A 13,277-nucleotide genomic window follows, 5' to 3' on the forward strand; every position below is an offset into this window, starting at 1 on the left:
ATTTACCTATGCATACACAATCCAGCCACGCATCAAAACTACCGGCTTTATGCATGAGGTGGACAGAGGCAGTTACCATCGACCGCAATATTAAAGGAAAGGCGGGCTTCCAGAGGTAGGCTGCGCGGCGGAATCACCACACTACTGCTCAGTGGCATGTGCTCTCAGACAGGCAGTTTCTCTGTTCTGAAAGGCCACATCTGTAAAATGAGTATCACGTACCTCACAGGACTGTTAATGAGGGTTAAATGGGATAAGTGATGTTCAGTGACTGTTAGCTTAAAAAAAAAAAAAAAAAAAACCATTGCACTGTTGCTAAAAAAACTAAGAAACCACTAATTATAAGCTTGTACACACCTCCCCCCACTAAGCCAGTGGCCAAATACCTAAGAAAGACAAAAGATGTTCTATTAATGGGTAGCCATCCCTTCCCCTATCAAAAATCACAAGGAAATTAAAATTAGATATGCCACATTTTACACAATGTCTATGCAAACTTTAAGGTAAATGGAGTAAGTTTAAACAAAGAATTTGGAACCCTGCATGTGAATTGTTTTGTAAAATTATATTGGGGTAAATAACCACCCCCTTCTTGAAAGTACATTTTTCTTAACACTTAAAGCTTTCTTCAAGTGGGGCATTCCCAGCCACTCAAACCACAGCTGAAAACACGCTGGTCCCTGTGACGTGGGGGTGAGGACAGATACGAGGCTGTGCCTGCCACTGCACGCTGTAGCACAAACCACAGCTGAAAACACGCTGGTCGCTGTGACGTGGGGGTGAGGACAGATACGAGGCTGTGCCTGCCACTGCACGCTGCAGCACAAACCACAGCTGAAAACACGCTGGTCGCTGTGACGTGGGGGTGAGGACAGATACGAGGCTGTGCCTGCCACTGCACGCTGCAGCACAAACCACAGCTGAAAACACGCTGGTCGCTGTGACGTGGGGGTGAGGACAGATACGAGGCTTGCCTGCCACTGCACGCTGCAGCACAAACCACAGCTGAAAACACGCTGGTCGCTGTGACGTGGGGGTGAGGACAGATACGAGGCTTGCCTGCCACTGCACGCTGCAGCACAAACCACAGCTGAAAACACGCTGGTCGCTGTGACGTGGGGGTGAGGACAGATACGAGGCTTGCCTGCCACTGCACGCTGCAGCACAAACCACAGCTGAAAACACGCTGGTCGCTGTGACGTGGGGGTGAGGACAGATACGAGGCTTGCCTGCCACTGCACGCTGCAGCACAAACCACAGCTGAAAACACACTGGTCGCTGTGACGTGGGGGTGAGGACAGATACGAGGCTTGCCTGCCACTGCATGCTGCAGCACAAACCACAGCTGAAAACACGCTGGTCGCTGCGACGTGGGGGTGAGGACAGATACGAGGCTGTGCCTGCCACTGCACGCTGCAGCACAAACCACAGCTGAAAACACGCTGGTCGCTGTGACGTGGGGGTGAGGACAGATACGAGGCTTGCCTGCCACTGCATGCTGCAGCACAAACCCAGCCTCCACAACGCAGGATGACAGCTGGGAGGGGCCTCGCAAGGAGCTGCCGAGATACTTCGGTGCGGGTATCTGAACACCGTGACGGGACAACGAACGGCATTTGTAAGCATGCTGTTACAGAGTTCTTGGAGCAGTGGCCACGAATCTACCTAACAGGTGTGCTAAAATGCTTTCAAACTTCAAAAGTAGCAAGGACACAAAGTTTCAGCAAACTGCTACTTAAGGAAGTAGTCATTCTGAAAGTGTGGTATTAGAAGGTCCCACTGTTTATGTAACTAAGTTCACTAGCAGCGTGTTCATGCACCTCTAGCAGGTAAAAGGAGTCCGTGAACAGAGCAAGGGGTTAACTGCTAAAAAGCTGGCAGTTCAAACCCACCATCAGCCCTCCCCTCGGAAGGCAGGCCTAGTGAACTGTTTTCGAAAGGTCATGGCCTTAAAAACCTATGGAGCAGTTCTATTCTGCAACACATGGGGTTGCCATGAGTTCAATCAACTCAACATCAACTGGTTACCAGATATAAAAAAATATAAAACACGGTATAGGATAACTACTCAAAACAAGGGGCTAAAATGCTGAGGGAGGGGCAGGGCTGTCCCTCTAAAGTGAGGATCTTCAGCAGGGGCTACACCACGGCATCTCGTGGAGTGTATATCCCTGACCTGCCATTCTGATCCCAAGCACCACTGTCAACATCTAGACGTTTTGCCTTCTGTGCACATTTTTAACGTGCGCGCGCAAGTTAATACTTCATCATAATGCAGATACAATCGTATATTCTTTTCACTAAAAATAATATAAGCACGTGAACCCTGAAAAAGCTCTTAGTACATATTATCAAAAAGCCTTTTTCATTTCTTCTCTTGTGAGCTGTTGTTAGCTTATATCCTTTGCTCATTTACCTTCTGGGTGAACCAAACGTTCGCTGTGGGCCAACTAACCATAGTTTACTTCACTTCTGACTATCATTTATAGGAAATAAGAAAACTTCCTCGGAAGAACTAGAGGGTACCTGGCTATCACCAACAAATGTCCTGACAGGGAACACAACAGAGACTCCCTGATGAAGCAATAGAAAAGTGAGATGCACACCTGTAATTCTAGTAAAAAAAAAACCAGACTTAATGCTCCAACTGAGGGGCCCCCAGACTCTTGGTTAGCCCAAAACTAAAACCATTCCCAAAGCCAACTCTTCAGACAGAGATTAGACTGGACTATAAGACATAAAATGATACTGGTGAGGAGTGTTCTTCTTAGCTCAACTAGACACATGAGACTAAGGGGGCAGCCCCTGTCTAGAGGCGAGATGAGAAAGCAGAAGGGGACAGAAGCTGGCTGAATGGACACAGGAAATACAGGGTGGAGAGAAGGAGTGTGCTGTCTCATTGCAGGGGGAGCAACTGGGGCACAAAACAATGTGTGTGGGGTTTTTTGTATGAGAACTGACTTGAAGTAAGCAAATAAGGCTTTAGCTTATCAAGCTATTTCCATTAAAATAGAATTGGATCATCTTCTCATATTCAGTATCTTCCCAATTCATGGAACAGTAGTAAGGGCTGCAGCCACTGCCCAACATGGCGTCTGGAGAATGAGCTCACCCTCCCGGTCACCACACCAGGCAGCTTTAGAATCAAGATCCCTCACCCCAGACTCAGGCCCCAAACAGAGAACCTTCCCCACCCCGCCATCATCCTGTGCCTGTCTCTGTCTCTCTCCATACATAGTTATTTATTCCACTTGCTGAGAACTTCGCCATGCAAAGGCATGTGCTGGGTGCTGTGGCTTTAATACCACTTTTGAAAATCTACTTCTTCAAACTACATTCGGAATTCTAAAATTACCCTTCCCTAAACTTCATGCCCAGCCTCTGTCCCACACAGATGTAACTGCTGGTGTTATTGTCTACAATTCCTTGACTATGTGGCAATTTACACACTTATTAAAAGAAAAAGGCTCATCATGGCAGTCAGCAGAATAGGTTGAGTCACGTTCTGTTTTTAGCGCGTGATCTGATAGAACCCTACCACCACAGGAAAAATTCCAGCAAAAATTCTTTGAGATAAAGAGCTAAAACCAAGTAAATGATCCAATGTATATGAGGAAGCACTCTCCTAGAGAAACATGAGAAGCAGAGCAGTGGCTTCAAAACCATAAAAGTGAGCACAGGAAATAAGCATAGCAAACGGCACGTACGTTACTTAAGGACCTAAGTCAATACTGCAAATGCTTATCCCTCTAAAGAAGATGCTGTCAACACAATGTGACAGGACACCCAAGAGGACCCATTCTTCCTAAAAACAAAAGAGAATCTGCAAAAAGGGAAAGCACATTTGGTTTAGTAGGCTTTAAAGGACGAAGACTTAATTTTTGTTTCCACCGAAACATTCGCATCCACATTCACTAACTGAAGTTGGCTTCCCCTTTCCTCATGCCCCATGCTTGCTCGTTGGGGTTTTCAGGGTAGTTGCTGGAACAGTTGAACTTGGAAGCCTTTTAGACAAATGTGAAAAGATCAAGGCATACATGCCTGTGGCAGACATTCACAGGTCTGTACACAGGGGAAGGGTGGCGCCTTGAATCCAAAGAATGATACGTGTGCGCACACGTGCCAGGTGCCATCGGGTTGGCTCCAAGTCATAGCGACCCCATGTAGGATGGTGCAATGGTTAGGAAAGCCTCCAATTCCTTCTTGTACAGCAGGAATGAGGCGGTTGTTATGAGGGCTACATGAGATATGGCACAGGTAAAAAAGTTTGGGGCAGGCAGGGCCTGGCATCCCGTAAGGCTCAAGACATTAGCTGTTGGTTTTCCCTGCATAACATGGGGCACTTTCCTGTCAATCTCTGCATCCTCAGTGTGTTCGGGTAGGCCATGAAAGCTAACTGAACTCTGATGGCCACATTAATGCTTGTATCAAAAAGGACTCTGGAAAAAGCAGACTTCTTACAAAAATTAACACTATATAGGACACTCTGACACCAAAGCATTTTTACCCTTTGTCCCTAATGGTTCAGTTTTTTGAACAATATATTTTACTCAAAACACTGTAACTATACTGATTTGATAACTATAATAACTATAAGGATTTACATTTTACTTTCCTGAAGTATTTTAAACCCGCTTCATTTTCAGACCTTGACAAAAGCAGCCCATCTGCCTGATATCAGAAAAATCCAGCATTACCTGTTGCAGGGAAAAAATAACACAGTAGGGAGACGGTCAACCATAAATTCCCAAGGAAGATCATTCTGAGCTACATCAATCCTGTCAAAGGCAAAGAGAAAGAACAGAAAAAGTCAAAGATCAGCCCAATAAACTCTAACATGAAAGAACTTTCTCAAATAGCTGAAGAACCTGGAGCATTTTCAAAGACACACTGGACTGGCCCTTCTCAGGGAGTGCACACTAGGTGTAAGCCAGCGTCACTCACTGGAAGATGCACTGATGCTTCTGGGACATGCAGCTTTCTAGTTAAGTCACTGAGTGCTACTGTGATGTTCTGGAAGTAAAAATGAACTTCTAGAAATGGTTTACTGATACCTGAAGAGCAGTCTGCTCACCTGATAGGATCTGGCCAAGTATTTTAGGTTTGGGAAAAGAAAAGGAATCATTATGTCTGAGCAAAACGCACCAAGCCTCTACAAAGGTAGGATGACACTGGAAAAAAAAATTAAGCCCTATTTTATATTTATATATATTCAGTGCCATTTGGACAGAGGCCTAAAAAAGTGTATTTTCTTGGTAGATTTAAGATTAGTTTCTAACACAAAAATTCCATCAGTACTAAATCATCCAAGTTGTTCTCAATTATTATTGCATTAACTGACACTATTCTAGGAGGTTTCCCTCCAGCAGCTGACACTAAGCTGGGCAAACAACAAGGTTCCCAAACCTTGCTGGGGGGCCCCGGGGCCATGCCAGCCTCCTTGTAAGGCAGAGCAAGCACTTGCCCTTCCGGAAGGACTGCTTGGCCAAGGAGCCCAACAGCATTAACATTCACAAAAGTACATACAAAATATAGTCATGTTTTGAATCATTAACTAGATGAAAGTTCTAGACGGAAATTTTCAGAAAGTATAATTAGGATGGGAAATCAGTGCCATGTACTCGTCCAAAAGGATGAAATTCACTTTTAAAAATGGCACAACTAAATTTAAATGATTTTACACAGCTTTACTCATGAAGCCCGGTTCTTTTCTCTAACTGTGACAGCCTACCTAAAAATTAGAGATTTCTTTTTTTAAACAAGTGGTATTGAACACACTATTCTATAGCCAAATTTTTTCTCCTAATTTTCACTTCAAAGAAAGACCAAACTATAAAATTTAACATTGTAAAGCTCCCCTCAGAATTCCACTGGGCTACTTAGGACCTTGAAGACTAAAGTGCACCTGACCCAAGCCATGGTATTTTCAATCACATCATATGCATACAAAGGCTGGACAATAAATAAGGAAGACCGAAAAAGAACAGGTGCCTTTGAATCGTGGTGCTGGCGAAGAACACTGAATATACCATGGACTGCCAAAAGAACAAATCTGTCTTGGAAGAAGTACAACCAGAATGCTCCTTAGAAGGACGGTGAGACTGCGTCTTACATACTTTGGACACGTTGTCAGGAGGGATCAGTCCCTGGAGAAGGACATGCTGCTTGGTAAAGCACAGGGTCAGCGAAAAAGAGGAAGACCCTCAATGAGATGGACTGACACACTGGCTCCAACAATGGGCTCAACCATAACAACAATTGTGAGCATGGCACAGGACTGGGCAGTTTTTCGTTCTGTTGTACACAGGGTTGCTTTGAGTTGGAACCGACTTGACGGCACCTAACAACAACAACTCAGGTCCTGCACTCTGGGACTCTCATTCAGGTCTGGTGTACACACTGACGTATTTTTAAGAGCTGTAATCACACACTTCATACTCTTCTTTTCAATCAATTGTATGACAAGCACTGTTTTAATGTAGGGATAAAAATTCCATCAAATGCCCCGCAGTCCCTTACTGTTGGGTAGAGACAATGCTACCGTGGCCAGCTCATGCTTCTTTGGAATTCCTCTTGCCTTAATTCCCCAAAGTGAAATTAACTGGATCAAAATGTACAACTGTTCTTGTGATTTCTTGCAAATATTGCTCAAATGCTTTCCAAAAGGTTATGCCAATGTCTTATAAAATGTTAGCTACAGCTGACTATTCCAATCTCATTTTATCAACACGAGTTCTGTCACTTAAAAACATTTTTGTTCATTTAATAAGTGAAAATGGCACTTTGCTGTCTTAATTTACATTTATGAGATTATAATTCCCCTACTTGTTTATTTATGCTCTCCTCTTATATGAAAAAACCAGTTCAAGTCCTCTGTTCACACTGTGGTCCCTCTCACCTTGTCTTAAACCATCTTAATTTCAAAGAGTACGAACACCTGATTCCAAGTCCTGGCTCCTTCACTCCCAGAGGTCATGTGACTCTGGTCAAGCTACCTAACCTTGCTATGGCTCAGTTTCCTCAACAATAGTTGATAATCATACCTGCTTCCTGGAGCAATGTGAGGATTAAGTTAGATATGTATATATGTATATGTGTGTATCTCAGCATGTAAGTCCTCAAATTTGACCCTTATTACTTACAGCATATATAAGAGAATTATACATACTGTAAAATGCAGTTATTCTTTTTTTAGTCTGTTTTCCTTGCACATTTTTCTAGTGGAATCTGTTCATTTTTCATTATTTTCTCAACTGCTTCTACTTTGGCACATTCTTACCTCTCCTAGGAACTAGCAAATCCAATACTATATCTTCTGCTATTTTTTTCCTGTGATTTGATCTTTTATATTTAATTCTAATATGAGTTTTTTTTTGGGGGGGGAGTGAAAGATAAGGCTTAAATCTAAATAATTTTCTCCCTGAAAATGCTTACTACTTTATTTAAAAACTCTTTGATCCTTCTTTCTCTAAAAAACTATTTAAAATATTTTGTTTGTTCAAAAGCCCACATATAGTTCTCACAGAATCATAAAACTAGAATACTTGGATAGTAAGCAACCCTTCCTCTTAATTTTATCAATAAGCAGGAAAGCAAGACCCAGTGGGGAGATCTGCTCAAGGTCTCAGGGCCAGTTGGCAGCACCGCAGGGGCTGAGTCCAGGGCCCCTTCATTCACATAGCATCCCAAGAAGCTGGCTACGCAGGGGAGATCTTGGCTCCCAGGCCAGTGGCCCTTTCACAGAACTGTACTCACTCTCCCATGAATTTCATCAGGGGTACACATGCCAACGTCATGGAAGGGACATTCAGAATGTACTAGGAAAACTTTGGTCTCAATGTAGTTTTGCTCATGGCTTTGACCTGACAAATTCTATCAAGTTTTACTCCAGGAAAGAGGAAAACAGACGGACCCTCACAAAACACCCGGCTAAAGTCTAAGGAAGAATGTGACAAATTCTATCAAGTTTTACTCCAGAATAGAGGAAAACAGACCCTCACAAAACACCCGGCTAAAGTCTAAGGAAGAATGACCAGGCCTGTATCCCACAGTGCCAGAGAACAGCTTCCTCACCTTGCCACAGTGAATGTGTCCGCTGGCAGGAGACGAGCTAGCTGGATAAAGACGTGATTGAGGGATGGACAGAAGCCGCACCACTGTGCATAATAAAGCAGCAAAACATCCTGTGGGAAGGGAAGACAGCGGTTACTTCCACCTGGGAAAAGGGCTCCTCCTCATTTCTTCCTTGTGTTTAGAACCCTGCAGGCATTCAACAAATGCTGCTTATGCAGAAATTATGATTAAAATTTAAATCTTTAGATCTTCTCAATTACATACGTTCTTAAGGACTTTTTACAACTAGAAAATCACCATGCAATTCACTCATGTTCCACAATAAGACAGTCACATGTGGTTCTTCAAAAGCCAACTGTTCAACCCAACAACTACAGCTTTGGAAATATTTTTATTAGAGATAGATGGCTTGATTTTTGCCTCTCTCATGATTCCATACCTGTTTTTGGAGGACTACTTCCCAAAAGGTATCAGTTGTCACTTCAGTGATTAAATGCTGAGAAGGGAACTGGGCAGAGTCACTTCCAATAAGATGCCTTTTTAAGGGACTGTAGAGAACGCTGAAGTTTTGAATAAAAGACTCTAAAAATAAAGAGAAAATGAGATCAAGTCTTCTCTTGAGACAAGGAGAGTAGCTGGCCTACTTTAAACTCCACATTTCAAAAACTGGAATGGTTTCACAGGCTCACAGTTTTAACACTTCACTTACAGGCAAAACCCCGAACAAAGCTGCCCAGTGTGGCACCGGGGTTAGCTGTGGTAGTGTTAACTCAGTGGACAGTGACTCAGATAATGTGGTGTTAAGATGTCCTAATACTCACACACACTAGGAGTTCTATCCTTTTTTCCTGACAGGGCTGTCCCCAAACACACAGCGTGAGACTGCACATGAGAATCCTCAGCATGCCACAGTCTTTAAGAGGCTTAAACCTGCAGGACTGAGCCCGTCAGGTGCCAACTCCACAACTTGCTGTAGAACAGAGGGTGTCTAATGGCCATGAATTTGAGGACAAGGAGCTACATTTTTGTTGGTTTCTTTTATTAAAGTTCTTCAACTTTCTTTTTAAAAAGATTAGGAAAAATAAGCTCAATGATATTTAGTAGAAAAAGTACATAAACAAAACCCATACATAATCTAAAAACCTAACTTGAACCAACAGTTTTACCCTCCCCACAAACGCCACCATCTTCAGATTCCTTTGCCTCATCTGAAGCAGCACTAATTTGGGTTTCACTTCTTTTTCTTTCTTCTAGCTCTCTTCATTCTGAGGTCCTAAGAACAATGAAATGTTCTGCAGAGGAAGGAGGAAGTGAAGAATGTCCTGTGAATACTGAAAAGGATGCATTATCAGCATCTGAATAACACTTAGTTGCCTATGTTTTTGAAACATAAAACCAAGAATTATTTCCTAATCTGAATGAAACCTAAATTGTGTCCTAGAGTCAGCTCACTGAAGAGTCAACTCTCCAAACTAACAATGTCACATAGTAGATTTCTGTTTGTATGTTTTTTGTAAAGTTCACTACAAATTTTGTTACCAACTACAGCACAATGAATAGCTGAGCCAGGCAGATTTAGAAGACTAAAAGAAATCTGAAGAAAGCTTTCAGATTACCCTTAAATTCTAAGTGAACACATTATGGTCTCATGGAACGCCTGAGTATGACTGAACAGAGTTCAGAAAAATCCAATAAATGCTTCCTTAAGAAACACAAGCTTGTTAGAGTTTAAGAAAACTGAAACTCAATACACCAGAACATAATTTGAGTAACCATAAGTAACGTAATGGAATATTGGAAGTAATCTGCAACATCAATAATTACGCACTTCATAAAGTGACTGGTCACAAAAAAAAACAAGGTTCCTTTAAACACTGAGGAGACCTAGTGTTTATAACATATAATTTGCTACAGAAAAATTAGCATTTACATACCTCTTTTCAGAAATGTGTCAGAGGTAAGAAACAAGTTTCACCGGGACTTAAAGGAGGACTGGCTGTTAAAAGGACTATGATTTAAGGGTTCTGACTTTACTCTTGCTTTGATACTCTCGAACACATGAAAATAAAGTGTCTTTGCCTGCTGAATCCCCCGTTCTCCGTCTGGCAAACACTGACTCCTGCCCTGGACTTCCAATGAGGCTGAATTAACGTGGCTTTTGAATTCTCACTTCCTTGTGTCTGTATCAAGGATGTCAGCAAAGTCCTGGGAACAGGACAGCGTGGGTCAGTTCAGTGTTCCTGCCAAGCCCTGAGGGTAAACACTTGGATGCTTTCCCATAATGGGGCCTTCACCCCAAAAGTGATTTCTGCTGGTTCGCAACTTGACACCTGTTTACTGCACTTGACACTTGTTTACTGTTACGATCTAGACACCCAACATTATAGAAGCATTCCTCAATGTTATAAAACAGCAGCAGAAGAAATTAAGTCTGGTGCCCTTAATACTTATACATTTTAAACCTGGGAGACGGAAAGGGAGGAAAGGTGGCTCTATTTTTCACCCGGGTTCTGCTTCAACTCCTTAGAAGGAAGCTGTTGTGTGGCTCAATCCATCAGTCCCCTGCGATGTCCCCATCAGATGGGCTCCCCGGATGCTGCCCTTCACAGCGGCCCCCTTCCCAGTGACTGCAGCTTGCTCCACCTGAGAAATGTGACAAGCTCTGCCAATCCAGAAAGTTGGACTCTTGCCCCCAAAGGGCTAACTGACAAACTTATCTGAACTTTGGACTTAGGAAGTTTCTGTTCCATTCAACAGACTGAATCAGCTACTTGTAAAATTATGACCAAGTGTAGTCTAAAGATAAAATGAGCTAAAGAGCTCCCACAATATTCCCAAGACCAATGTAATGAGACCCCTACAAAAAAGTTGTCTATGATAAGTTAAGCAAAGCTTATCAGGCTTGAGAAACAAAGCTCCCTACAGTACCTAGGGTGAACTTCATAAGGGCTTGTTTGGGGTCCAAGATATAGTGAGACTCTTCTTTCACATCCACAATTGCAGCAAATTCTTTCACGCGTGTGACGCTTGGGGCGCCCAGCCTCTCTGCATATAACCAAAATAAATTTGAGTCCAAAAGGTAGATGTTCAGGGTCTTGTTGGTTCTGCAGCTTAGACCTGTGAAGTCTGTGCTATCCATGTCCACTTCAGGAAAGAGGAACCGGTTATCCTCAATGTGAGGAACGGAGCTCGGGGAAGCAGCCTCACATTTCTTCTCCAGGGAAGAGAATGCAAGGGCTGGGGTTTCAAAGACCTCTTGTTCAGAATCAATGAAGCCCGTCACACCCCTGTTTACGGTCCTGCAACATGCAGTGTAGTAGCTGAAAGGACTATAAGAGCTTAAAAAATTGCTGCATTCTATGCTGTCTGATGCCACGTGATAAAATGTCTGCTCCTTGAGGTAGAAGGAATCTAGAGCTGCTGCCATCTCGAAAAAGCTGCACTGTGGCATGCTGACTGAGCTGGGCCTGATGCCCCCGGCGGTCTGGTTGACACACAGCTCACAGACATTGTGGGTCCTGGAGATGGCGTGCCACTGGGGCAGCACCACAGTGTTACAGCAGGGTGATGTGGTGATCAGTGGTGGGTCTGGCAGCTGGGCTGGCGCCTCAGGTGCCAGCGACTCGAACCCCGGAACGTCCACCCGCCGCAAGTGCTGGAGGAGGCGCTCTACTACCTGGTCCCCATGACAGTTGTTGTACTCCAAGGCGACTTCGGTGATCTGAAACAGAGGAGGAGCCCGTGAGATGCATGGAGTAGCTGAGGGGGAGCAACCTGGTCTGATTCACAAGAGGGAAACTTGACCATGGGGACTGCCTCGAATAAGCAGCTGTTACACTAGAACCTATTCATAACAAAGAGGCTTGGGTTTTTTTTTTTTATTGTGTTTTAAGTGAAAGTTTACAGTTCACGTTGAGTTTCTCATACAAAAAGTTATACACACATTGTTATGTAATCCTAGTTGCTCTCCCTACAATGTGACAGCACACTCCTCTCCACCCTATATTTCCTGTGTCCATTCAGCCAGCTCCTGTCCCCCTCTGCCTTCTCGTCTCACCTCCAGACAGCAGCTTCCCCCAGTCTCATGTGTCTACTTGAGCTAAGAAGCACACACCTCACCAGTACCATTTTATGTCTTACAGTCCAGTCTAATCTTTGTCTGAAGAGTTGGCTTCAAGAATGGTTTTTGTTTTGGGCTAACCAAGAGTCCAGGGGTCATGGCCTCTGGGGCCCCTCCAGTCTTAGTCAGAGCATTAAGTCTCATCTTTTTACTAGAATTTGAGGTCTGCATCCCACTTTTCTCCTACTCGACCAGGGATTCTCTGTTGTGACCCCTGTCAGGGCAGTGACTGGTGGCAGCCAGGGACCAGCTATTTCTGGTCTTAAGAGGATGTAGTCTCTGGTTTATGTGGCCCTTTCTTTCTCTTGGGCTCATATTTTCCTTGTGTCTCCGTGTTCTTCATTCTCCTTTATTCCAGGTAGGTTGAAACAAATTGATGCATCTTGGATATGGCCGCTTGCTAGCTTTTAAGACCCCAGACGCCATTCAACGAAGTGGGATGCAGAACATTTTCTTAATATACTTTGTTATGCCAATTAACTTAGATGTTCCCTGAAACCATGGTCCCCAGACCCCGACCCCTGACAACTCTGTTCCTCGAAATGTTTGGCTGTATTCAGGAAACTTCTTAGCTTTCTGATTAGTCCAGTTGTGCTGACTTGCCCTGTACTGTGTGTTGTCCTTCCCTTCACCTAAAATAATTCTTGTCTTCTTGGGTTATTTTTCAGAGCACAGGATTTATCATGTCTTTTACCAGAAAAAAAGTCTAAGGAGAGCACAATGTCCTAAAAAGATCTTTTCTCATCCATTTCTTTCTTAGAATCTCTTGCACAAACAAAACAGTACATGTCCCTCTATTAGCAGATAATGAAGTACGAACCCCAGAGACTACGGCCCCTCGGCACCCTGCTAACTCAGAACTGAAGCCACTCCTGAAGTCCACCTTTCGGCCAAAGATTAGACAGGGGTATAAAACAAAAAATAACACAGTGAGGAACGTGCCCCTTAGTTCAATCAAGTATACGAGACCAAATGGGTAACGCCTGCCCAAAAGCAAAGACGGGGCAGCATGGACAAATGGACACAGGGAACCCAGGGTAGAAAGGCAAAGGGGGAAGAGTGCTGACACACTGCAGGGATTGCA

The 13,277-nt window shown here is 43.8% G+C and overlaps 1 protein-coding gene across 6 annotated transcripts in view; it reads right to left on the reverse strand.

Annotated features, from left to right (window-relative positions):
* The window catches only part of TXNDC11 (thioredoxin domain containing 11), a 75,869-nt gene that overhangs the window by 1,506 nt on the left and 61,086 nt on the right, over positions 1-13,277 (reverse strand). For 5 of the 6 annotated variants that reach the window (XM_049902613.1, XM_049902614.1, XM_049902618.1 and 2 more), the window contains 4 exons: positions 11,002-11,794; positions 8,513-8,655; positions 8,074-8,183; positions 4,698-4,778 (listed from right to left, as the gene is read on the reverse strand). In XM_049902613.1, the coding sequence (XP_049758570.1) occupies positions 4,698-4,778; positions 8,074-8,183; positions 8,513-8,655; positions 11,002-11,794 (1,127 nt within the window). The remainder of the gene's footprint in view (positions 1-4,697; positions 4,779-8,073; positions 8,184-8,512; positions 8,656-11,001; positions 11,795-13,277) is intronic. The other variant, XM_049902615.1, reaches the window with a different exon arrangement.

Source organism: Elephas maximus, chromosome 12, assembly GCF_024166365.1.
Source record: "Elephas maximus indicus isolate mEleMax1 chromosome 12, mEleMax1 primary haplotype, whole genome shotgun sequence".
In the NCBI taxonomy this organism is placed as follows: Eukaryota; Metazoa; Chordata; class Mammalia; order Proboscidea; family Elephantidae; genus Elephas; species Elephas maximus.